Source organism: Mesoplodon densirostris, chromosome 2 (genome assembly GCF_025265405.1).
Source record: "Mesoplodon densirostris isolate mMesDen1 chromosome 2, mMesDen1 primary haplotype, whole genome shotgun sequence".
NCBI classification, from domain to species: Eukaryota; Metazoa; Chordata; class Mammalia; order Artiodactyla; family Ziphiidae; genus Mesoplodon; species Mesoplodon densirostris.
In genome coordinates, this window is record NC_082662.1 from 49,286,667 (window position 1) to 49,312,430 (window position 25,764).

At 38.1% G+C, this 25,764-nt stretch overlaps 1 protein-coding gene across 1 annotated transcript in view; it reads right to left on the bottom strand.

The window, feature by feature from the left end:
- Positions 1-25,764, bottom strand: part of FYB2 (FYN binding protein 2) — a 95,553-nt gene that overhangs the window by 12,118 nt on the left and 57,671 nt on the right. Inside the window, 6 exon segments of the mRNA XM_060119321.1 lie at positions 1,207-1,267; positions 3,037-3,065; positions 7,278-7,376; positions 8,456-8,516; positions 17,191-17,231; positions 17,328-17,439. Of these exon segments, the coding sequence (XP_059975304.1) occupies positions 1,207-1,267; positions 3,037-3,065; positions 7,278-7,376; positions 8,456-8,516; positions 17,191-17,231; positions 17,328-17,439 (403 nt within the window).

Genomic DNA, 25,764 nt, shown 5'->3' on the forward strand with positions numbered 1-25,764 from the left:
TGAGAAGCAATGAGTGCCTTCATGTGGCTGTGCAGTGGGGATGGGGAAGCAGGAACATTTTGAGAGTTATTTAAACAGAAGAGGGTGCAGGGCACGAGAGGAGGAGGAGTCAAGGACAGTGAATGCCTAGGGTTTTGGTTTGAGCAGCTGTGTGTTTATTGAAACAATCACCCACATAGATTTTAGAAGAAAGGGATCATATTTGGATGGGAACAGTTGAGATTATGAGTTAATATGGAATTCTGAGTTTCAAACAGAGTTATCTAGCAAGCTTATTAAAGTGGAAGAGAGAAATCTGACCTCAAAATTGTAAATTTTGATATCTTTACTATAGTGATTGTAATTAAAGCCCTAGATGTAGATGAGACCATTCAAGAACATATAAAGGAAGAAGGGAAGAGAACTGATACAGGAAATCTGAGAAACACATAATTTTTAAAGAAATGAATGGCAGAATTAGAACACATGCATGCACACAAAACCAAAACTAACCAATCAAACAGGAGGAGCAACAGCCAAAGGTGAGGAATAAGAAATAATGATAACATAGAAACCTGGGGAAAAGTTAATATTTTTTTCCTTCAAAGGATGTCATGATCAACAATTTAAGATATTATAGAGAAGCCAAGTACAATAAGGACTTACATGTATCCACTGGATTTAACAAAGAAATTAGTGACCTTACCAAAAACAAGTCCTCTGTCGTGGTGGAACAGAACCCCAGTTGCAGTGAGCTTGGAAAGATGTATCCAAGATGAGCAGAGGAGGCCTTTGTTTTCAACCATTTAGTTGAGAGGGAAAGGACAGATAATAAGTAGCTAGAGAAAGGGTATTGAGTTTCAGGATGGTTTCTCTTTTTTGATAGATTTTAGTTATTTAGACCTTGAGAACAGAGGTTCTGTGAGGTAGTGCTTGCCATCCTCCACAGGAGGCATTTAAATAAGTATTTGTTATGTTGCAATGAGTTTCAAGTCTATAGATTCAAAGGTAAGAAACAAAGCTCCAGTGAGTTTTGAATCACCTACCACTGTTAGGTCATCTACATTACTCATTATTTTCCTTTCCTAGTGGGGGCAATATATCACAACTTGACTTTTCACCCAGTAACCAAGGATCTGAAGGGATGGCCCTCTGACCGTATTTAACAAAGCATCAGGAAATGGGTTAAATATCAGTAGGGATGACCAATGCGGTAAATTGACTTACTTTGACTTTTTTTCATTTATGTCCACATCATCATAGATAATAACTTCCTGAGACCTAAGTTCTGGGGTCAAGATAGGATCAAAATAGTCTATTATTAGGTATGGTTTATACAATCCCCAGCTTTCCAAATTATACACAATTACTTAATTATCTAGGTGCATCCCCATGCCTGTTTTATCAAAATCTGATCATAGGATATAGAAAGGATCAAAGAACAAAACAAGTATCCATTTGGGAAGAAGTTCAACTGAGGAATAAAAAATAGTGAGATGTCCTAGTATCTCAAACATGCATAAATATTTATATCAATTTGATTTCATGTGGATTTCCAGAAAATATGAGTTGCCGAAAGGATCATGTTTAGACTAGATTCCCATCATTCTGGAACTGGACAAAGATGTTATAATGCTAGAGCAGTGAGAGGACTTAATTCCTAGGGGAAAAAAAACAATTTAATAGAACATTAATGTTGATTTTTCTTCCCTGATTTTTATTTCAAAACACAACTGCTTCTTTATAATAATCTTGCATAAAATTGAATCTGACTTAGTACTTAATCATAATTAGACACTTTCAGTTTAGGATATTCACATTCCTTGGTGGTCTACATAGAATTCCATAATATTCAAATGACTCACCACTTGAACTAGTTAGAAACCTTTTGGCATAATTATTCACAATTCATAATTCAGTTATTCATATATTTGGATGGGGGTACAATGCGGGCCTATTCTGACTTTTTTTTTTTTTTTTTTACCTAGACTGAGGATATTTTGGGAAAGCTGTTATTTTTTTATTTTATTATTTTATTTTTATTTTTGGCTGCGTTGGGACATCGTTGCTGTGCACAGGCTTTCTCTAGTTGCGGTGAGGGGGGCTACTCTTCATTGCGGTTTGCAGGTTTCTCATTGCGGTGCCTTCTCTTGTTACAGAGCACGGGCTCTAGGTGCACGGGCTTCAGTAGTTGTGGCATGCAAGCTCAGTAGTTGTGGCTCACGGGCTTAGGTGCTCCACGGCATGTGGGATCTTCCCAGACCAGGGCTCGAACCCATGTCCCCTGCATTGGCAGGCAGATTCTTAAGCACTGTGCCACCAGGGAAGCCTGGGAGAGCTGTTATTATACCAGGTTTATGTAATTATTTGTTATTTAGTGCAGCAAACTTATATTTGTGGAATATAATATACATTTGAATTGTCAAGTCAGAGTAAAATCAAAGTAGCCACCATCGCTAGAGCCCATAAACTAAACCTGACAAACAACAAAACACATGGCCCTCTCTCATCGATAGATTCAACTTACTGAACGTGATGGAGAGCAAGCACACTAGATGTCAGGCACTGTACTAATTTGTGCACTGTTGTTTATATAGCAAAGCAAAAAGTATTCCAATGACCCATCCTTGATTCAGTTAGTACGTGTACTGCAAAGTGGTCATGTTCAAATTACTATGTCTTAATTCCGGTGAGCTGGCTGTTAAATCCTTCAGAAGGTTATGTGGTATAATGTAAAATGCACGAGCTTCGTATTCAGAGACTTGAGTACAAATCCTAGGTCACTAAAATATGGATGTGAGTCCTACAGCCTTCCTAAAAAGGGATAATGCATCTATTTCTCGGATTTTAAGAGGCCTGGCATATAGGAGGCACTTGAGAAATGTTACTCATCTTCCCCAATGTAAGTACTACTATTGTGTAAAATGTCTTTGATTTTGATGTATCAATTTTTCATTAAACGTGGAATGCAGGAAGGATTACTACTTCTCTTTCTCAGAATGTGAATATGTCAGTGCTGAATAATTTTGTTCCAGCAAATAAGCGAATGTCACTTACCTAAATCAGGCAGCGAAATGGAAAATGCACTGTTAATTGACAAAAGACACAAAGGGTTAAGGGAAAAAGCCATGTTCAGAAATATTAGCTGATACATCTCAAATAACATATTGATGACTAGGTTTCTTGATACAGATGCTTTGGGGGAAAGATACGAAGCAAACCTTTCCTGCAGCTTTGCTCTGATCACCTCCCCTCTCTTGTAAATGAGCTTATTTATTCCCAGTGACCACCCACACCCCCTTTCCTAACGAGACAATCTCAGGCTGTCCCTTAGCCCTGCCCTTCTTTGTCCACAGGATTCTGTTTCTGCCTTCTACCTTCCACGATGCCAGTTCAATGTGGGGTAGGTATGGTAAGAGAGAAACATCTGGAGATGCTGGACCCTGACTATGTATATGTTTAACCAAAGAGGTGACTTGAGGGGAGAATTCCAGGCCAGGTGGAAATGGAAGATGGTAAATGTGCTAAGTAGGAGAGGACATTGGCTAGGTAGATCATCTGTTTTTCCTCAAATCTCACAGTTAAGATTACATGAAAGAAAACATGATGTGGTAGGAAAAAATCCACGTATTTTAAGCAATTAACTTAAGTTCAGTCCTACAGGTATTCTGGGGACACTCATCATGGGCCAGGCCCATGTGCTGGGTATACAAAATGAACAGACACAGTTTCTGTCCTGAGGTAGCTCACGGTTTAGTGAGGGGCACCAAAAGTAAGTTAATATAACACTCTGTGGTAAGAACATAATAAAGGGCTGACCAAAGGAACAGCACTAACCTTTGTGGAAGCTTTAGTTCTCCATTTCCAAAATGAATACCAGCACCTATCTTGTAGAGTTCCCTTTGTATGGGATGAGCTTTCCTAAGTGAATGTGCCTGGGACAGGGCTGATACTCAGTGATCCCTTCCGTCGGTGTCTATGAGACCAGAACTGTGATGTGCAGGGCGCAGTAGGAGAAATACATGGTCACTAGAGCCAGAGCTGATATGACTTTCAGTTCTGCCACTTAGCCACTTACCCTGGGCAAGTCACATAACTTTTCAAAGCCTTAGTTTTTCATCTGTAAAATGGAGGAACAAGTTTCTAACTCATGGGTTATTGTGAGGATTAGAACACATGTGAAGCCTTCATGCACTTCCTGCCCTCAACATCTGGTGAGCACATATCCTTGGGGCCTTGGCTTAAGCAAGCGGTCCCTTGCTTAAGGGAGCCTTTCTTAACACCCATTCCCTTCCTCCATTTTAATTAGGTCAGGGTGCTGGTAGCTCCTATTTAAACATAGACACCAAGGCCACAAAAAAAAAAAATCTATAATGATATTTCCTTCCTTTAGGTCATCTATTCATTCAACAGATATTTATTGAGTGCCTATTATATCCCAGGCACTGTTCTTTTTTTTTTTTCTTCCAGGCATTGTACTTTATGTTGGAGATACTGCAGTGGACAAAACAGTCAAAATCCCTGCCCTCATGGAGTCCAGTAGAATGAGACAGAAAACAAACAAGGAAATTTATGATCTGTCATGTAAGGAAATTTATGGAGATAAGTGCAACTAAGAAAAATAGAGCAGGGTAAGGGGGGAGGGGGACTGGAGGTGAGGGCTGGTTTGCCATTTTTCAGAGGACGTTCAGGGAAGGCTTCACTGATAAGGTGACTTTGAAGCAGAGGCCTGAAGATAGTGAGAGAATAGGCCAACTAGATATCTGGGGTAAGAGCATTCCTAGGGGAGGAAACAGCAGACACAGAGACCCTCAAGCTGAGGAGTGCCTGGCCTGTTGAAAGAAGAAGTCAGAACATTTGGAACAGAGGGAGTGAGAAGAGGCTTAACATTTAATTCCCATGTAAAACTCGTAGCATAGCTAAGACCCGTGGCATTTAATTCTTGGTTTATTTATGCCTAAATCAAGCCATTTAATAATGACTATCCTAACAGACAGTGTGTGTGTGTGTGTGTGTGTGTGCGTGTATGTATATGTGTGTGTGAGAGAGAGAGAGAGAAGATTGAGAGCCCCAACTCTTTTTAAAGGTCACATTTTCATGGTTGCAACCTCCTTCTGAAGATAACGCAACAAAATAGGAGTTGATGTTCCAGAGAGGAGCCCTCAATCAAAAGGCTCAACAAAAGGTAAACAAAGAAACAAATAAATAAACAAGTTCTGTTGTTACCTCCATGCTATTAATTGAAAAATTAAGGTAGAGAGGCAGATTTTGGCAAAAGTTAAGGGGAAAAAAGGCTTTTTAGACCTTCCTACAAATGGCAGATTTCCCCCTGCACATAGTGAATTTCTCTTTATAGAGGTGTGCAGGCATAGAGATGTGGCTTCTTAGGAAATCTGCAGAGAAGCTTGTGTAGTGGGTTGGACTAGGTATATGGATTTCTCTTCTTACCCTGAGATTCTCTGACTCTAAGAAAAAGGGTTTCTCAGTAGTATTAAGAGACATTACAAGATGTGCACGCGATGTTACAGAAACATAGAAGAGAAACCGGTAAGACAGGTTTGGGTAGAAAGGTTCATGGAATGCGTCCCAGAAAGGATAATATTTGACCAAACTTTAAGGGAAGGCTAGAACTTTGATAATCAAAGGAAGTTGGAGAAGGACAGGTACATTCCAGACCAACGGAATGTCGTGGTCAAAAGCAAGGAGGCATGAAACGCCAGGGCACTCATATACAAAGAGGGAATGTGTTAATGGGCTGGTGATGAGAGTAAATCTGAGCGAGAGAGGGAGCTGGACAAGTAGGAAGCGGCTGCCATAAAAGTATTGACTTGCAATGAAAAGAGATTGGATATTCTAAAAGTCATAAGCAGTCACTTACAGTTCTAAGAATAGCTCTAAGAAAAAGGAAATAACATTTGCATTTTAAAAACATCAGCATTGGGACTTCCCTGGTGGTCCAGTAGGTAAGACTCCATGCTCCTAATGCAGTGGGCCCAGGTTCAATCCTTGGTCAGGGGAACTAGATCCCACATGCCTACCGCAACTAAGATCCTGCGTGCTGCAACTAAAACCCTGTGCAGCCAAAATAAATAAATAAATATTATTTAAAACAAAACCAAAACAAAACAAAACACGCATCAGCATTCTCACCTGGATCAAATTTTTAAGGGACTGTAGGTATCGCACTAATAATTTTTGTCAGAAACATCTAACCTGCTAAGGTCGGGGTCTGCCTTTAGATCTCATTGGCTACTGGAGCTAGACTCCCTCTTCTTCCATGGTCAGGACTACAATTTGTAAACCCCATATTCTATATAAATCTCTTGGTAGATCTACATCCAACAGACAATTAGACTTAAAGTCATGTTACTCTGAGGTTTTATAATTGAAAAGAACTTCAAGGTAGAATAATATAATTCCATGTCAATATATGTAATAACCTGGATCAAATTATTTTACCATCCTCTGCCCTCATAAAATACAGATCTATGTCTATGTTTTTGTTTGTGTGTGTCTCTCTCATATATATATACACACACACACACACATATATATGAGAGAAGTGCCTCCAGAGACCACCCAGTCTCCTTCCTCCCTCCTATTATATGCAAGAAGAAACTTGATCCCTATGAGTGCAAAATGGAAGTGATTTGCCCATGGTTGCACACTGAATAAACAGAAAAGCTGAAACTAGAATCCAGAACCTAGGCCTCTTGTTTCTTTCTCCTACTCATGAATTTCTAACCTTCCCAATTCCCACTGGTAATTAGCTAGGGTGATCTTGGAGGTTCCCTTCCAGGTCTAAGACTTTGAGGTACATGGGCCATTCAGCTGAAAAATTCATCTTCCCTTTCCACACACTGCCTCTCTCAAGAGAGGCAAATTAGAATATGGAAGTGTAGACAAATAAAACCACTGGAACTTGTAGGGCTGAGAGAGCATAAAAGGATGTAATTAATAACATAATGCTCAGTAACAACAACAGGAATCTATGCCAAGGATGATGAGGAAAGTTTCTTTCCTGGACTTTGTTTGATTAAGACTTTCCCTCTACCCTTGTTCACAACCTTTTCTTATCAACGTTTTCAAAAGGGACATTGTCACTTTCTCATAAGCATCTGTGGGTGTAGTTCACTCAAATATTGGCAAGGAGGTGGTAGGTGATAACCAGGGCCTTTGGTTTTAGTTTCTGGTACCGCTTCACTAGAAGAACAGGATAGAGAACATCAGCTGTGTAACTAACCAGGCCAGCACTGCTAATCCTCTCCTGGAAAGAGAAATAAAAAGGGACCTCTTACCTTATATTTTCTTTTGACTTGATTTTCTTCATTTTAAATCTATCCTTTTCTTTCTTGAAGAACCTCCGCAGTCTTTTAAGTGCTTCTTTTCCATCTAAACTAAGAGGAATCAGAGGATATAAATAACATGGTGTTTGAGAGAGTACTGGGGATGGAAGCCTGATGTAGTAAAAAGGATCAGAGACTTCAGTCTCATTTCTTCAACACACCCCACTCAAGGAAGAGCAGGAAAAAGCCTTGTCAGCTTCTATGCTCTTCTTCTTTGTTTAGATGCTGATAGGAAGTAGCACACATCAGCTATGGAAGGAATTACTATATTTCAATACAAACTTTCATCTACTCCAAATGGTTTCTATTTTAAAGAGTTTATGGAGCAAAGTCTTCCTTTTAGAGATGATGACTCAGGGACCCATAGTTTACAAACTATACTAGAAATACATTATAGAAATTTCTAGCTTCTGAAATTCATGTCACTGATCTTTAGTTTATGGAATGATAATATAACGATGATGGTATACTGACTGCCTGGTTGATGATTAAAATTTTTCCATATATGCTCTTGATTGGGGGGGGGAGCGTAAGGAGAGGGAATGATACACTCACATCATCCCACCCAGCACGAATGGCCTCTTTTCCCTTCAACCCTCAAGCTTCTTGCTTTTGACTACTGCTGTTTTCCTTTTCACACTGTGTGCCTAATAAGTGAATTTGATTAATAATGCCCATTTGAACAAATACTGTCCTTGATAACACTGAATTATTAGATAATAAATTAAGCCCCAATCCCAGAGATAGCCTCATTAACTTTCAAAGATACAGGTAAATCATAACCATTGATTTCTTCCTGGAAAAGCAACTACAGAATTGAAGCATTTTATTGATATTTACTTCTCTTTTCTCACTTATTCCCTAGCACAGTATCAAAGTCCTCTACTCCAGGAGATGTACATTTTCTCAAAAGAGAAAGCAATGTGATCAAAATTATTAGATATGATTGTACACAATTACAAGTGCCCCGTTGATCACAATGTTGTATTACAATAGCTTATCTCCATTCTCTCTGCATATCTTCACTGAAGATGGGGTGGGTAGGGATGGAAGTCATTTATTAAACTTTGGTTTTCCTAGACTAACAGGAAATACCCTTAGCTATGAAGCCAAGAAAAAGAGAAACTCACTCTCTCTTTGGGTAGTTGCTCTTTGTTTTGTAGACATCTTCATACATTTCTTCACTATTTTCTTTTGAAATTAAAAAAAATTATTCATTATAATGGCACTAATTCAGATTCATATTTGACACAAAATTATTGGATACATACCAGGTGTTAGGTACTCTAATCTTTTGTTTGTGAAGTAGTTTTTATTGAAACATATGCACGTTTTTACAAGCATGTGGTAAAAATAAGTAACCTCTATAAAAGTATGTACAAACAAAAATTAATATTTGCTTCTATCCTGTTTTCAAGTCTGTCTGATTTAGTCAAAGAAAGTTAATTTATTAACAGATTCCCACCTTCAACCCTCCCCCTTTGCATATTTTACATATAACAATCAGTCTACTAAACAGAAGACATTGTGCTGAATGCTGGGGAAATAATGGAGACAACCAGACACATCTTGAAAAATCTTCCCCCATCATAGCATGACTTTCACCTAGTCCAACAGATAAGTTTAAAATACACAGATATACTTTGAATCTACCCTGGCAATGGAGGATTTTCAAGTTCAGAACTTGATTCACAATGAGTTTAGGACAGTCACTTAACTTCTCTGTGCCTCAGTTTCCTTTTTTTAAAATGAGGGTACCGTGTTTAATGATCTCTAAGATTGTTTCTCCACCTAAAATTCTAATATTCTAAGAAGGACAAAAACAACCAGAGTAGCATTTGATTATCCCTCCTCCATTAACTTTTCATTCATTCAACAAATATTTTTTGAATATGTAACATGTGCCTGGCATTATGATAGGGGCTAGGGAAAATGGTGAGCATAGAGAAGGAAATCATCTAGGAGGGAAGAGAATTATTAATCAAACAATCACGTAAATATAGAATTACAACTGTGATAAGTGCTATGAAAAAGAGGGTCATGGTACTATGAGACTGTATACCTAAGAGAATATTCCCTGGGGAATAATGATTGACCTGAGATCAGAAGAAAGATTAAGAGTCACTTAGACAAAGGGGCACAGGGAAGGAAAGAACATTCCAGGAAGAGGGAGTAGAATACGCAAACACCCTGCAGTGGGAGCTTAGCAAGTCAGTGAAGCTAACAGGTCAGCATGACTGGATCTCAAAGGTGAAGACTGAGTATGTATGAAAAGAGGATGGAGGGGTAGGTAGGGGCATTCAAGTCCTCTATAGCATGTTAATGTCAATATTAAAAGTATTAGGAATATACTACAAAGTTATAGTAGTCAAAACAGTATGGTACTGGAACAAAAACATATATAGATCAATGGAACAGAATAAAAAGCCCAGAAACAAACACACACACTTATGGTTAATTAACCTATGACAAAAGAGGCAAGAATATACATGGAGAAAATACAGTCTCTTCAATAAGTCGTGTTGGGAAAACTCCTAGAAGAAAATATAGGCAGAACACACTTTGACATAAGTCTTAGCAATATTTTTTTTTTGGATCTGTCTCCTCAGGCAAGGAAACAAAAGCAAAAATAAACAAATGGGACCTAATCGAACTTAGAAACTCTTGCACAGCAAAGGAAAACATTGACAAAACAAAAAGACAACCTACTGAATGGGAGAAGATATTTGCAAATGATATGTCTGAAAAGGGGTGAATATCCAAAATATATAACAAGCTCATACAACTCAATATCAAAAAAACAAGCAACCTGATTTAAAAAATGGGCAAAGGCCTGAATAGACATCTTTTCAAAAAAGACCTGCAGATGGCAAACAGGCACAAGAAAATATGCTCAGCAACACTAATCATCAGGGAAATCCAAATCAAAAGCACAATGAGATATCACCTCACATCTGTCAGAATGGCTATCATCAAAAAGATGACAAAAGGGGCACCATCAAGTTGGTGGAGGAGTAAGATGTGTAGATCACGTTCCTCCTCACAAATACATCAAAACTACATCTACATGTAGAACAACTCCTACAGAACACCTACTGAATGTTGGCAGAAGACCTCAGACTTCCCAAAAGGCAAGAAACTTCCCACGTACTGGGCCGTGTGGCTGACAGGGTCTTGGTGCTCTAGCCAGGTGTCAAGTCTGAGCCTCTGAGGTGGGAGAGCCAAGTTCAGGACATTGGTCAACCAGAGACCTCCCAGCCCCACGTAATATCAAACAGTGAAAGCTCTCCCAGAGATCTCCATCTCAATGCTAAGACCCAGCTCCACTCAATGACCAGCAATCTACAGTGCTGGATGCCCTATGCCAAACAACTAGCAAGATAGGAATACAACTTGACCCATTAGCACAGAGGTTGCCTAAAATCATAATAAGTTCACAGACACCCCAAAACACACCACTGGACGTGGTCCTGCCCACCAGAAAGACAAGATCCAGCCTCATCCAGCAGAAAACAGGCACCATTCCCCTCCACCAGGAAGCTTACACAACCCACTGAACCAACCTTACCCGCTAGGAATAGACACAAAAAATGAACCTGCAGCCTGTGAAAAGGAGACACCAAACACAGTAAGTTAAGCAAAATGAGAAGACAGAGAAACACACAGCAGATGAAGGCACAAGGTAAAAACCCACTAGACCAAACAAATGAAGAGGAAATAGGCAGTCTACCAGAAAAAGAATCCAGAGTAATGATAGTAAAGAGGATCCAAAATATTGGAAATAGAATGGAGAAAATACAAGAAATGTTTAACAAGGACCTAGAAGAACTAAAGAGCAAACAAACAATAATGAACAACACAATAAATGAAATAAAAATTCTCTAGAAGGAATCAATAGCAGAATAACTGAGGCAGAAGAATGGATAAATGACATAGAAGATAAAATAGTGGAAATAACTACCACAGAGCAGAATAAAGAAAAAAGAAAAGAATTGACGACAATCTCAGAGACCTCTGGGACAACATTAAACACACCAACATTCAAATTATAGGGGTCTCAGAAGAAGAAGAGGCAAAAAAGGGGGCTGAGAAAATATTTAAAGAGATTTTAGTTGAAAATTTCCCTAACATGAGAATGGAAATAGTCAGTCAAGCCAGGGAAGCACAGAGAGTCCTACACAGGATAAATCCAAGGAGAAACACACCAAGACACATATTAATCAAACTATCAAAAATTAAATACAAAGAAAAAATATTAAAAGCAGCAAGGGAAGCAAGAATTAACATACAAGGGAATCCCCATAAGGTTAACAGCTGAACTTTCAGCAGAAACTGCAAGCCAGAAGGGAGTGGCAGGACATATTCAACGTGATGAAAGGGAAAAACCTACAACCAAGATTACTCTACCCAGCAAGGATCTCATTCAGATTTGATGGAAAAATTAAAACCTTTACAGACAGGCAAAAGCTAAGAGAATTCAGCACCATCAAACCAGCTCTACAACAAATGCTAAAGAAACTTCTCTAGGCAGGAAACACAAGACAAGGAAAAGACTTACAATAACAAACCCAAAACAATTAAGAAAATTGGAATAGGAACATACATATTGATAACTACCTTAAATGTAAATGGATTAAATGTTTCCACCAAAAGACATAGACTGGCTGAATGGATAAAAAACAAGACCCGTATATATGCTGTCTACAAGAGACCCACTTCAGGCCTAGGGACACATACAGACTGAAAGTGAGGGGATGGAAAAAGATATTCCATGCAAATGGAAATCAAAAGAAAGCTGCAGTAGCAATTCTCATCAGACAAAATAGACTTTAAAATAAAGACTACTACAAGAGACAAAGAAGGACACTACATAATGATCAAGGGATCAATCCAATAAGAGGATACAACAACTATAAATATTTATGCACCCAACATAGGAGCACCTCAATACATAAGGCAAATGCTAACAGCCATAAAAGGGGAAATCGACAGTAACACAATCATAGTAGGGGACTTTAACACCCCACTTTCACCAATGGACAGATCATCCAAAATGAAAATAAATAAGGAAACACAAGCTTTAAATGATACACTGAACAAGACAAACTTAACTGATATTTATAGGACATTCCATCCAAAAACAGCAGATGACACTTTCTTCGCAAGTGCTCATGGATCATTCTCCAGGATAGAACATATCGTGGGACACAAATCAAGCTTTGGTAAATTTAAGAAAATTGAAATTGTATCAAGTATCTTTTCCGACCACAATGCTATTAGACTAGATATCAATTACAGGAAAAAATCTGTAAAAAATACAAACACTTAGAGGCTAAACAATACGGTACTAAACAACCAAGAGATCACTGAAGAAATCAAAGAGAAAATCAAAAAATACCTAGAGACAAATGACAATGAAAACAGGATGACCCAAAACCTATGGAATGCAGCAAAAGCAGTTCTAAGAGGGAAGTTTATAGCAATAAAAGCCTACCTCAAGAAACAAGAAACATCTCAAATAAAGAACCTAACTTTACACCTAAAGCAATTAGAGAAAGAAGAAAAATAAATAAACCCAAGTTAGAAGAAGTAAAGAAATCATAATGATCAGATCAGAAATAAATGAAAAAGAAATGAAGGAAATGAGAGCAAAGATCAATAAAACTAAAAGCAGGTTCTTTGAGAAAATAAACAAAATTGATAAACCATTAGCCAGACTCATCAAGAAAAAAAGGGAGAAGACTCAAATCAATAGAATTAGAAATGAAAAAGAACCTGTTAAACTGTCAGTTGTTAAACTGACACTGCAGAAATACAAAGGATCATGAGAGATTACTACAGGAAACTGTATGCCAATAAAATGAATAACCTGGAAGAAATGGACAAATTCTTAGAAAAGTACAACCTTCCGAGACTGAACCAGGAAGAAATAGAAAATATAAACAGACAACTCACAAGCACTGAAATTGAAACTGTGATTAAAAATCTTCCAACAAACAAAAGCCCAGGACCAGATGGCTTCACAGGCGAATTCTAACAACCACTGAGAGAACAGCTAACACCTACCTTTCTCAAACTCTTCCAAAATATAGCAGAGGGAAGAACACTCCCAAACTCATTCTATGAGGCCACCATCAGCCTGATACCAAAATCAGACAAAGATGCCACAAAACAAGAAAACTACAGGCCAATATCACTGATGAATACAGGTGCAAAAATCCTCAACAAAATACTAGCAAACAGAATCCAACAGCACATTAAAAGGATCATAGACCATGATCAAGTGGGGTTTATTCCAGGAATGAAAGGAATTTTCAAATACACAAATAAATAAATGTGATAAACCATATTAACAAATTGAAGGAGAAAAACCATATGATCATCTCAATAGATGCAGAAAAAGCTTTTGACAAAATTCAACACCCATTTATGATAACAACTCTCCAGAAAGTAGGCATAGAGGGAACTTACCTCAACATAATAAAGGCCATATATGACAAAACCACAGCAAACATCATTCTCAGTGGTGAATACCTGAAACCATTTCCTCTAAGATCAGGAACAAGACAAGGTTGCCCACTCTCAACACTATTATTCAACATAGTTTTAGAATTTTAGCCACAGCAATCAGAGAAGAAAAAGAAATAAAATGAATCCAAATTGGAAAAGAAGTAAAACTGTCACTGTTTGCAGATGACATGATACTATACATAGAGAATCCTAAAGATGCTACCAGAAAACTACTAGAGCCAATCAATGAATTTGTTAAAGTAGCAGGATACAAAATTAATGCACAGAAATCTCTTTTATTCCTACACACTAATGATGAAAAATCTGAAAGAGAAATTAAGGAAACACTCCCATTAACCACTGCAACAAAAAGAACAAAATACCTAGGAATAAACCTACCTGAATAGACAAAAGACCTCTATGCAGAAAACTATAAGACACTAATGAAAGAAATTAAAGATGATATGAACAGACAGACGGATATACCATGTTCTTGGACTGGAAGAAACAACATTGTGAATATGACTATACTACCCAAAGCAAACTACAGATTCAATGCAATCCCTATCAAACTACCAATGGCATTTTCCACAGAACTAGAACAAAAAATTTCACAATTTGTATGGAAACACAAAAGACCCCAAATAGCCAAAGCAATCTTGAGAGAGAAAAACGGAGCTGGAGGAATCAGGCTCCCTGACTTCAGACTATACTACACGCTATAGTAATCAAGACAGTATGGTAATGGCACAAAAACAGAAATATAGATCAATGGAACAGGATAGAAAGCCCAGAGATAAACTCATGCACATATGGTGACCTTACTTTCGATAAAGGAGGCAAGAATATACAATGGAGAAAAGACAGCCTCTTCAATAAGTGGTGCTGGGAAAACTGGACAGCTACATATAAAAAAAATGAAATTAGAATACTCGATAACACCATACACAAAAATAAACTCAAAATGGATTAAAGAACTAAATGTAAGGCCAAACACTATCAAACTCTTAGAGGAAAACATAGGCAGAACACTCTATGACATAAATCACATCGAGATCCTTTTTGACACCCCTCCTAGAGAAATGGAAATAAAAATAAAAATAAACAAATGGGACCTATTGAAACTTAAAAGCTTTTGCACAGCAAAGGAAACCATAAACAAGACAAAAAGACAACCCTCAGAATGGGAGAAAATATTTGCAAATGAAGCAACTGACAAAGGATTAATCTCCAAAATTTACAAGCAGCTCATGCAGCTCAATATCAAAAAAACAAACAACCCAATCCAAAAATGGGTAGAAGACCTAAACAGACATTTCTCCAAAGAAGATATACAGATTGCCAACAAAAACATGAAAAAATGCTCAACATTACTAATCATTAGAGAAATGCAAATCAAAACTACAGTGTGGTACCACCTCACACTGGTCAGAATAGGCATCATCAAAAAATCTACAAACAATAAATGCTGGAGAGGGTGTGGAGAAAAGGGAACCTTCCTGCACTGTTGGTGGGAATGTAAATTGATACAAAGACTATGGAGAACAGTATGGAGGTTCCTCAGAAGTCTAAAATTAGAACTACCATACGACCCAGCAATCCCACTACTGGGCATATACCCTGAGAAAACCATAATTCAAAAAGAGTCATGTACCACAATGTTCATTGAAGCTCTATTTACAATAGCCAGAATATGGAAGCAACCTAAGTGTCCATCAACAGATGAATGGATAAGGAAGATGTGGCACATATATACAATGGAATATTACTCAGCCATAAAAAGAAATGAAATTGAGTTATTTGTAGTGAAATGGATGGACCTAGAGACTATTATACAGAGTGAAGTAAGTGAGAGAAAAACAAATACCGTATGCTAACACATATATATGGAATCTAAAAAAAAACAAAAAGGTTCTGAAGAACCTCGGGGCAGGATAGGAATAAAGACACAGACATAGAGGATGGACTTGAGGACACAGGGAGTTGGAAGGGTAAGCTGGGACGAAGTGAGAGAGTGGCATGGATGTATATACACTATCAAATGTAAAGTAGCTAGCTAGTGGGAAGCAGCTGCATAGCACAGGGAGATCAGCTCAGTGCTTTGTGTCCAACTAGAGGGGTGGGATAGGGAGGGTGGGAGGGAGATGCAAGAGGGAGGAGATATGGGGATATATGTATATATATAGCTGATTCACTTTGTTATAAAGCAGAAACTAACACACCATTTTAAAGCAATTATACTCCAATAAAGATGGTAAAAAAAAATGATAACAAAAGATGTTGGTTAGGATGTGGAGGAAAGGGAAGCCTCCTACACTGTTGGTGGGAATGTAAATTGGTGCAACCACTATGGGAAACAGTATGAAGGTTCCTCAAATAATTAAAAATAGAACTGCCATATGATCCAGCAATTCCACTCCTGGGTGTCTATCTGAAGAAAACGAAAACACTAATTCAAAAAAGATGCACCCTAATGTTCATATTAGCATTATTTACAATGACCAAGATACAGTAGCAACCTCAGTCTCCATTAACAGATGAATGGATAAAGAAGATGTAGTGTATACACACATACACACACAGGAATACTACTCAGCCATAAAAAAGAATGAAATTTTGCCACCTGCAACAACATCAATGGACTTGGAGAGTGTTATGCTTAGTAAATAAGCCAGACATAGAAAGACAAAAACTGTATGTTTTCACTTACATGTGGAATCTAAAAAAGAAAATTAAAAGAAAAATAAATAAATATAACAAAACAGACTCACAGATATAGAGAACCAATTGTTACCAGTGGGAAGAAGGGTGGAGGAAGGGGCAAGGTGGGGTATGGGCAAGATGTGGAAGGGGATTAAGAGATACAGACTACTAGCTATAAAATAAATAAGATACAATGATATGATGTACAGCACAGGGACTATGACCAATATTTTATAATAACTTTAAGTGGACTATAATCTATAAAAATATAAAATCACTATGTTGTACATCTGAAACTAATGTTGTAAATAAACTATACTTCAATATTTTTAAAAAGTATTGAGAATCCATACAAGTGTTTTAAGTAAAACACATTCCTATCTTCAGACTTGGATTGTGAAGAGATCAGGAAGAAAGCAATTTCACATCAAAGTTGCTTTCTTGCCACAAAAGACCTATTACCAGTATCTTCACCTTCATGATTCTAAATGCATTTATTCACACATACCTTGAACCACTTCTATTAGCTTATCATCACCCCACCCAAATGGCATTAATAAAAATATGTAAATAAAAGATACCTTACTACTAATCTGCCACAGAAACTCTTAGCAATTCCTAGTGACAGTTTCAAATGTTTTCTTAAACTTACCATTACCTGAGACAAATGAGTTGGAGAAATCTGACTTTGCTCTGTGGGGAGAAAAGATACAAAGACCACTGAACTGTTGTATTGTACTTTAAAAGTCTCATCACATTCATCTCATTGAAGGGCTGGCACGTACATACCCGTCTCTCCCAGGGTACTCAACATCATCATACGTCTTGGAAATGGAATTTGGCTTAAAGGCTCCTTGGCCTGGGGTTTCTTTAGTCATCTCCAAGGCCTTCACATACCCGCCTGTAAGGAAAACAGAGAACACCCTGAGAACATCTCATCAACTGCTCTCATAAATGCATTCAAACAGGTCATTGGCAATGGAGACAATAATAGGAAAAGGCAGATTAAATATGGTAACACTGGATTATAACCTTGATATGTATGATCTTTTGGCAAACCACTTCACCTTGCTGAGTCTCAGTTATGATTCTCTCAAGTTAGGATAATGATAGTAACCCCTCTTGGATGATTGTGGCAATGATTAATACATATTTATGAAGGGTGCTAATTACCCAGTAAACCAGTGATTCCTCCATCTTCTTGGATGTTTCTTCCTCTAATCCCTGAACTCAAATGTTGAAGTCTACCAAGGTGCAGCCCTGGGGCTTCAATCCCTACATTTAGATGACTTTATCCACTTTGTGGCATTTTTTCTTAAAGTAAAATTTCTTAGACACGTTGATTGAGCACATGCCAACATTTATTATGCATTAGTGATGGATTCAGCCAGATAGTCTGCCAGGTTTAAAAATGCCTAGGGATTGTTTGCACAAGTAGCTAGCCTGTTACATGCAGGAGCTGGTTTATTTCACAGAGCTGTAAACTTGTCATAACCTTAAAACTGTCACCTTTTTATCAGTTGGCATAGGTTAATATTTACAGTATGGGTGATTCAGAACCATTTGCAGACATGAACTAATAATCAGAAATAAGAAATATATCTGAGAAATAACAATAAGCACATTGACTTTTATCTATTTTTTTACATACTTATTGGAGTATAATCGCTTTGCAATGGTGTGTTGGTTTCTGCTTTATAACAAAGTGAATCAGCTATACATATATAAATATATCCCAATATCTCCTCCCTCTTGCGTCGTCTCCCTCCCACCCTCCCTATCCCACCCCTCTAGGTGGTAACAAAGCACCAAGCTGATCTCCCTGTGCTATGTGGCTGCTTCCCACTATCTATTTTACATTTGGTAGTGTATATATGTCCATGCCACTCTCTCACTCCGTCCTAGCTTACCCTTCCCCCTCCCCATATCCTCAAGTCCATTCTCTACGTCTGTGTCTTTATTCCTGTCCTGCCCCTAGGTTCTTCAGAATGATTTTTTTTTTTTAGATTCCATATATATGTGTTAGCATACGGTATTTGTTTTTATCTTTCTGACTTACTTCACTCTGTATGACAGTCTCTAGGTCCATCCACCTCACTACAAATAACTCAATTTTGTTTCTTTTTATAGCTGAGTAATATTCCATTGTATATATGTGCCACATCTTCTTTACCCATTCATCCAATGATGGACACTTAGGTTGTTTCCATCTCTGGGCTATTGTAAATAGGGCTGCTATGAACATTGTGATACATGACTCTTTTTGAATTATGGTTTTCTCAGGGTATATGCCCAGTAGTGGGATTGCTGGGTCATATGGTAGTTCTAATTTTAGACTTCTGAGGAACCTCCATACTCTTCTCCATAGTGGTTGTATCAATTTACATTCCCACCAACAGTGCAAGAGGGCTCCCTTTTCTCCACACCCTCTCCAGCATTTATTGTTTGTAGATTTTTTTATGATGGCCATTCTGACTGGTGTGAGGTGATACCTCATTGTACTTTTGATTTGCATTTCTCTAATGACTAGTAATGTTGAGCATCCTTTCACGTGTTTGTTAGCAATCTGTATATCTTCTTTGGAGAAATGTCTATTTAGGTCTTCTGCCCATTTTTGTATGGGGTTGTTTTTTTTGATATTGAGCTGCATGAGCTGCTTGTAAATTTTGGAGATTTAATCCTTTGTCAGTTGCTTCATTTGCAAATATTTTCTCCCATTCTGAGGGTTGTCTTTTTGTCTTGTTTATGGTTTCCTTTGCTGTGCAAAAGCTTTGAAGTTTCATTAGGTCCCATTTGTTTATTTTTGTTTTTATTTTCATTTCCCTAGGAGGTGGATCAAAAAGGATCTCGATGTGATTTATGTCATAGAGTGTTCTTCCTATGTTTTCCTCTAAGAGTTTGATAGTGTCTGGCCTTACAGTTAGGTCTTTAATCCATTTTGAGTTTACTTTTGTGTATGGTGTTAGGGAGTGTTCTAATTTCATTCTTTTACATGTAGCTGTCCAGTTTTCCCAGCACCACTTATTGAAGAGATTGTTTTCTCTCCATTGTATATCCTTGCCTCCTTTGTCATAGATTAGTTGACCATAGGTGTGTGGGTTTATCTCTGGGCTTTCTATCCTGTTCCATTGATCTATATTTCTGTTTTTGTGCCAGTACCATACTATCTTGATCACAGTTTCCATTTCAGTGCTTGTGATTGGTCTGTTTATATTTTCTATTTCTTCCTGGTTCAGTCTCGGAAGGTTGTACTTTTCTAAGAATTTGTCCATTTCTTCCAGGTTGTCCATTTTATTGGCATAGAGTTTCCTGTAGTAATCTCTCGTGATCCTTTGTATTTCTGCAGTGTCAGTTGTTACTTCTCCTTTTTCATTTCTAATTCTATTGATTTGTGTCTTCTCCCTTTGTTTCTTGATGAGTCTGGCTAATGGTTTATCAATTTTGTTTATTTTCTCAAAGAACCAGCTTTTAGTTTTATTGATCTTTGCTATTCTTTCCTTCATTTCTTTTTCATTTATTTCTGATCTGATCTTTATGCTTTCTTTCCTTCTACTAACTTTGGGGGTTTTTTGTTCTTCTTTCTCTAATTGCTTTAGGTGTAAGGTTAGGTTGTTTATTTGAGATGTTTCTTGTTTCTTGAGGTAGGATTGTATTGCTAGAAACTTTCCTCTTAAACTGCTTTTGCTGCATCCCATAGGTTTTGGGTTGTCGTGTTTTCATTGTCATTTGTCTCTAGGTATTTTTTGATTTCCTCTTTGATTTTTTCAGTGATCTCTTGGTTATCTAGTAGTGTATTGTTCAGCCTCCATGTGTTTATAATTTTTGCAGATTTTTTCCCTGTAATTGATTTCTAGTCTCATAGTGTTGTGGTCAGAAAAGATATTTGATATGATTTCAATTTTCTTAAATTTACCAGGGCTTGATTTGTGACCCAAAATATGATCTATCCTGGAGAATGTTCCAGAAGCACTTGAGAAGAAAGTGTCATCTGCTGTTTTTGGATGGAATGTCCTATAAATATCAATTAGGTCCATGTTGTTTAATGTATCATTTAAAGCCTGTATTTCCTTATTTGTTTTCACTTTGGATGATCTGTCCATTGGTGAAAGTGGGGTGTTCAAGTCCCCTACTATGACTCTGTTTCTGTCTATTTCTCCTTTTATGGCTGCTAGCATTTGCATGATGTATTGAGGTGCTCCTATGTTGGGTGCATAAGTATTTACAGTTGTTATATCTTCTTCTTGGATTGATCCCTTGATCATTATGTAATGTCCTTCTTTGTCTCTTGTAATTGTCTTTATTTTAAAGTTTATTTTGTCTGATATGAGAATTGCTACTCCAGCTTTCTTTTGATTTCCATTTGCATGGAATATCTTTTTCCATCCCCTCACTTTCAGTCTGTATGTGTCCCTAGGCCTGAAATGGGTCTCTTGTAGACAGCATATAAACGGGTCTTGTTTTTATATCCATTCAGCCAGTCTATGTCTTTTGGTTGGAGCATTTAATCCATTTACATTTAAGGTAATTATCAACATGTATGTTCCTATGACCATTTTCTTAATTGTTTTCTGTTTGTTATTTTAGGTCTTTTCCTTCTCTTGTGTTTTCTGCCTAGAGAAGTTCCTTTAGCATTTGTTTTAAAGCTGTTTTGGTAGTGCTGAATTCTCTTAGCTTTTGCCTGTCTGTAAAGATTTTAATTTCTCCGTTGAATCTGAAAGAGATCCTTGCTGGGTAGAGTAATCTTGGTTGTAGGTTTTTCCCTTTCATCACCTTAAATATGTCCTGTCACTCCCTTCTGGCTTGCAGAGTTTCTGCTGAAAGATCAGTTGTTAATCTTATGTTATGTTAACATAAGGTTATGTTATTTGTTGTTTTTCCCTCGTTGCTTTTAATATTTTTTCTTTGTATTTAATTTTTGATAGTTTGATTAATATGTGTCTTGGCGTGTTTCTCCTTGGATTTATCCTGTATGGGACTCTCTGACTTTTGTCTATTAATTAAAGGCACCAAACAACAAGATTTTATCCTCTGACAAGAAGTCAGTTAGCATATAGGCCCCAAACCATCTCAGTGAATGTCAGCTCCCAGAGGCATAAAGGCCCTACTTTTTCTTACAGAGTTATCGGTATGTTTCTCTAGCACAAAGCAAAGATGCTGAACACTCAGTTGCTTAATTCTTACTTCAGGACACTTTTTTTTCTTTCTTACTCCTTCCTTTTTGAGGCAGATGTATTGAAAAATGTTTATGGCTTCATTTTAAAAACAGAGACAACTCCCAAGTTACATCCCTAACTTAGACATCCCTCATGAGTTCAACCTTCACACCATTTTCATTTGATTGTCGCAACACATTACATTCCAAACCAAACTCTTGCTTTCTCTCTGTGAATGTGCTCTTCCTGAAGTCTGCCCCATCTCAACAAAGGGTAGCAACCCCAACCTTTCAGTTGCTCAGGTCCAAAACCTTGAAGACATCCTTGACTCCTTTCTCTCTCATGTCCCACCTCCAATCCACAGCCATCTGTCAGCTTGACTTACAATCTATATCCTAAATCCAAGCATATCTCAACAACTTGACTGCGGTACCCTCCTCCAAGCTACCATCGTCTCTCAGTTAAATTCTTGCAACAAACTCCTAACAGGTCCCAGGTTCTTCTACATTCTTCTTTCAAGACAGCAGCCGAGATATGATTCTTTAAAATACAAGTCAGATCATTCTGTTCTTGTGCTCAAAACCTTTCAATGTTATTTAAAAAAAAATATATCTCTTAGAATAAATGCCAAAGTTCTTACAATGGTCTACAGAAGTCCCTATATTATCTGGCCCATTGTTATCTCTCTGACCTTATCTCCTCCTACAGTCTCCTTCAGTCACTGCTCCAGCCACACTGGCCTCCTTGCTCTTCTACCAACACACCTAGTAGACTCCTGCCCTGGGATATTTGCACTCCTTCCCCTCTCTCCCTAGAACATTCTGGATAGCCATGGCTCTATTCCTCACCTACTTTACATCTTTGAGGTCATCTATGTGCACTTTAAAATTGCAACTTCCACTCCCTCCACCTGCCTCCCTAATTCTCTTTTTCTTTTTTTTTTTAAATGTATTTATTTTGTTTTTGGCTGCATTGGGTCTTTGTTGCTGCGTGCAGGCTTTCTCTAGTTGTGGCGAGTGGGGGCTACTCTTCGCTGTGGTGCGTGGGCTTCTCATTGGGGTGGCTTCTCTTGTTGCAGAGCACGGGCTCTAGGCTTCAGTAGTTGTGGCACTCAGACTCAGTAGTTGTGGCTCACAGGTTCTAGAGTGCAGGCTCAGTAGTTGTGGCACATGGGCTTGGTTTCTCTGCTGCATGTGGGATCTTCCAGGACCAGGGCTCGAACCTGTGTCCCCTGCATTGGCAGATGGATTCTTAACCACTGCACCACCAGGGAAGCCCGCCCCTAATTCTCTTTCTTTGCTTTATTATTTTTTTCTATAATATTTACTACCATTCCACATAGTGAATATTTTATTCTGTATATATTTATCATCTGTCTCCTCAGATCGGAATGTAATCTCCATGAGGACAGGAATTTTTGTCTGGTTTATTTACTGCTATATCCCCAGCACCTAGAACAATGCTGGGGACATAAAAGCTACTCAAATATTGTTTAATATTGAATGATTTGAATGCATATGTCCTCTAATTAGAGAGTTTCATGTTTATAGGGTTTACTGATATTTTGAAATTTATATGTAGTATTTTATTACATACTTTTTATTTGTTCTATTTTTCCCTCATTTTCCTTGTGCTTGATTGACTGAGTTTTCTTCTCTTTTCTTCATTCTGCTTTTCTTTTTTATTTATTTGGAAAGTATACATGCTGTGTCTATCTTTTGACAGTTACCTTAGTAAAATTAAAATTAAAATTTTAATTACAGTATAACATACAGGAAAGGGCACAAATCATAAGAGTATAGATCAATGAATTTTCCCAATGTGTGCATGAGGATCAGCTATGGTAACAGATTTTTTTTTCCTTTACTCAGCACCAGGGGCAAAATGGGCAAATTTCCTTCTGCTCCCTGGGGTTTGTCTTATTAATTCTTCTTTTTTTTTAATGGAAGGAAGTAGTTCTTTTTATTTTGTTCTTTTTTTTTTTCAAAAGAAGCCCATTTGTATAGAAGGAGTGTAGAAAGACACTCAATTCTATTTTTTTTCCTCAAAACTTTCCTCTCTGTTTTCACGCCCACTTTCCTTGACTAAACATTTTGTGCTTCTCATCACAAGAGAGTAGGGAACTATTGCAGAGAACTATTAAATGGGTTTAGCACAAACTCCCTTTGTACTTTAGCAGTATGTACAGATTACTTAGAAGAATCTTCCTCAGACTGTTTTCAACATAGTGTAATTCCCAAATCTATAGTGACTCTTCATGGACAGTACTTAATTGCTTGAAAATGGTTTTCAGTCCCATATTTAGGCCTCTCCTTTAACTCTTTTATTCACTTCAGCTTGTTTTCCTCCCTTCCATTTTTTTCTATACTCCAAATTAGTCTATTCACTTCTCATCTTAAGGCGTGGTTTTAGATTCAACACTACCTCTGTGCTTTTCATGTGTCATTTATCTCATTAGAAATGTCTTTTTTTATTTGTCCCATTTCTTTATTTTTTCTAAATTTTATTGTGTTAAGAACACTTGAGGTCTACTTTTTTTTTTTTTTCTTTTTTTTGTGGTACGCGGGCCTCTCACCGTTGTGGCCTCTACCGTTGCAGAGCACAGGCTCCAGATGCGCAGGCTCAGCGGCCATGGCTCACGGGCCCAGCCTCTCTGCAGCATGTGGGATCTTCCCGGACCGGGGCACGAACCCGTGTCCCCTGCATCGGCAGGCGGACTCTCAACCACTGCACCACCAGGGAAGCCCTTGAGGTCTACTTTTATAATAAATTTATAAGTACACCTTATAGTACTGTTAAGAATAGGCACAGTCCTATTCATTCTCTGTGGACATAATTCTTTGAGGTACCTGTTATAAACTCACTTTGGGCAAGCCCTGGGTTATAGCTCCTGTCCTCTGTACACCATGCAGTCAAAACCAGAGCTCAAGGGATTCAGAGCTCAGTGAAAACCCTCAGGGCCAGAGTAACTTTGGCACTCACTCATTGCCCAGGGTTCCTAGTTACTGCAGGTATGTGGAGGCTTCCTTTTAAATCAGTTCTGTTAGGGCCTCCCTGGTGGCGCAAGTGGTTGAGAGTCCGCCTACCGATGCAGGGGATACGGGTTCGTGCCCCGGTCTGGGAGGATCCCATATGCCGCGGAGCGGCTGGGCCCGTGAGCCATGGCCGCTGAGCCTGCGCGTCCAGAGCCTGCGCGTCCGGAGCCTGTGCTCCGCGACGGGGGAGGCCACAACAGTGAGAGGCCCACATACCGCAAAAAAAAAAAAAAAAAAAATCAGTTCTGTTATACTTCTATGAATTTTCCAAAAAAAAAATTATTCTTTACTTGTTTTAGGCAGGAGAATCATTCAGATTGTCAAATCTACCATACTCTCTCACTGAAGTTTGATTTATTCTTTCATTCCTCCCTTTAACAAAGTTTTGTTGGGTATATCCACTGTGCCAGGTTGCGGAGATACAGAGAAAAATATCAAATGGTCTCTGATCCCATGGTGCTCACTGTGTACCGTGGGAAACAAACATGTATACCGTGAATTATAATTTAAGGCATACTGTAATTTTTTTTTAAAAAAAGGAAATAAAGAGAACTGACAGTTATGTAGCAATGAACCACATACTTTATGTGCATTGACAAAGAGCCCTGGGAAATAAATAGTACTACCCCCATGTGTACATAAAAGTAAGTAAATTTCCCAAGGTTGTAGGATTAATGCATAGTAATCCTGGGTCCCAGAAATGCTTGACTCTAAAACCTAATATGGAAAAGTGGTCATTTGGTTGCTGTTTAAGTGTCCTGGAAGCAGAGAAGAGTGAGTGATTATGGTCTCTGGAGAGTGGGAAAGAGGAGGATGGAGGTAAGGAAGGCCTCAGAAGAAGTGGCTTCTGAGATAGATCTTGGAGGATCACTAGGACATCAGCAGGTAAAGAATGGACATAAAGCCATCTCAGACAGAGGAAAGAGGTCAAGCAAAGTTATAGGGGCACTAAAGCACATGACATAGTCAGTTAACTTAGAATTAAGAGTATATTGGGAAGGAGGTGGGTGGCAGGGATGCAGCCATCTAGCCTGGAGG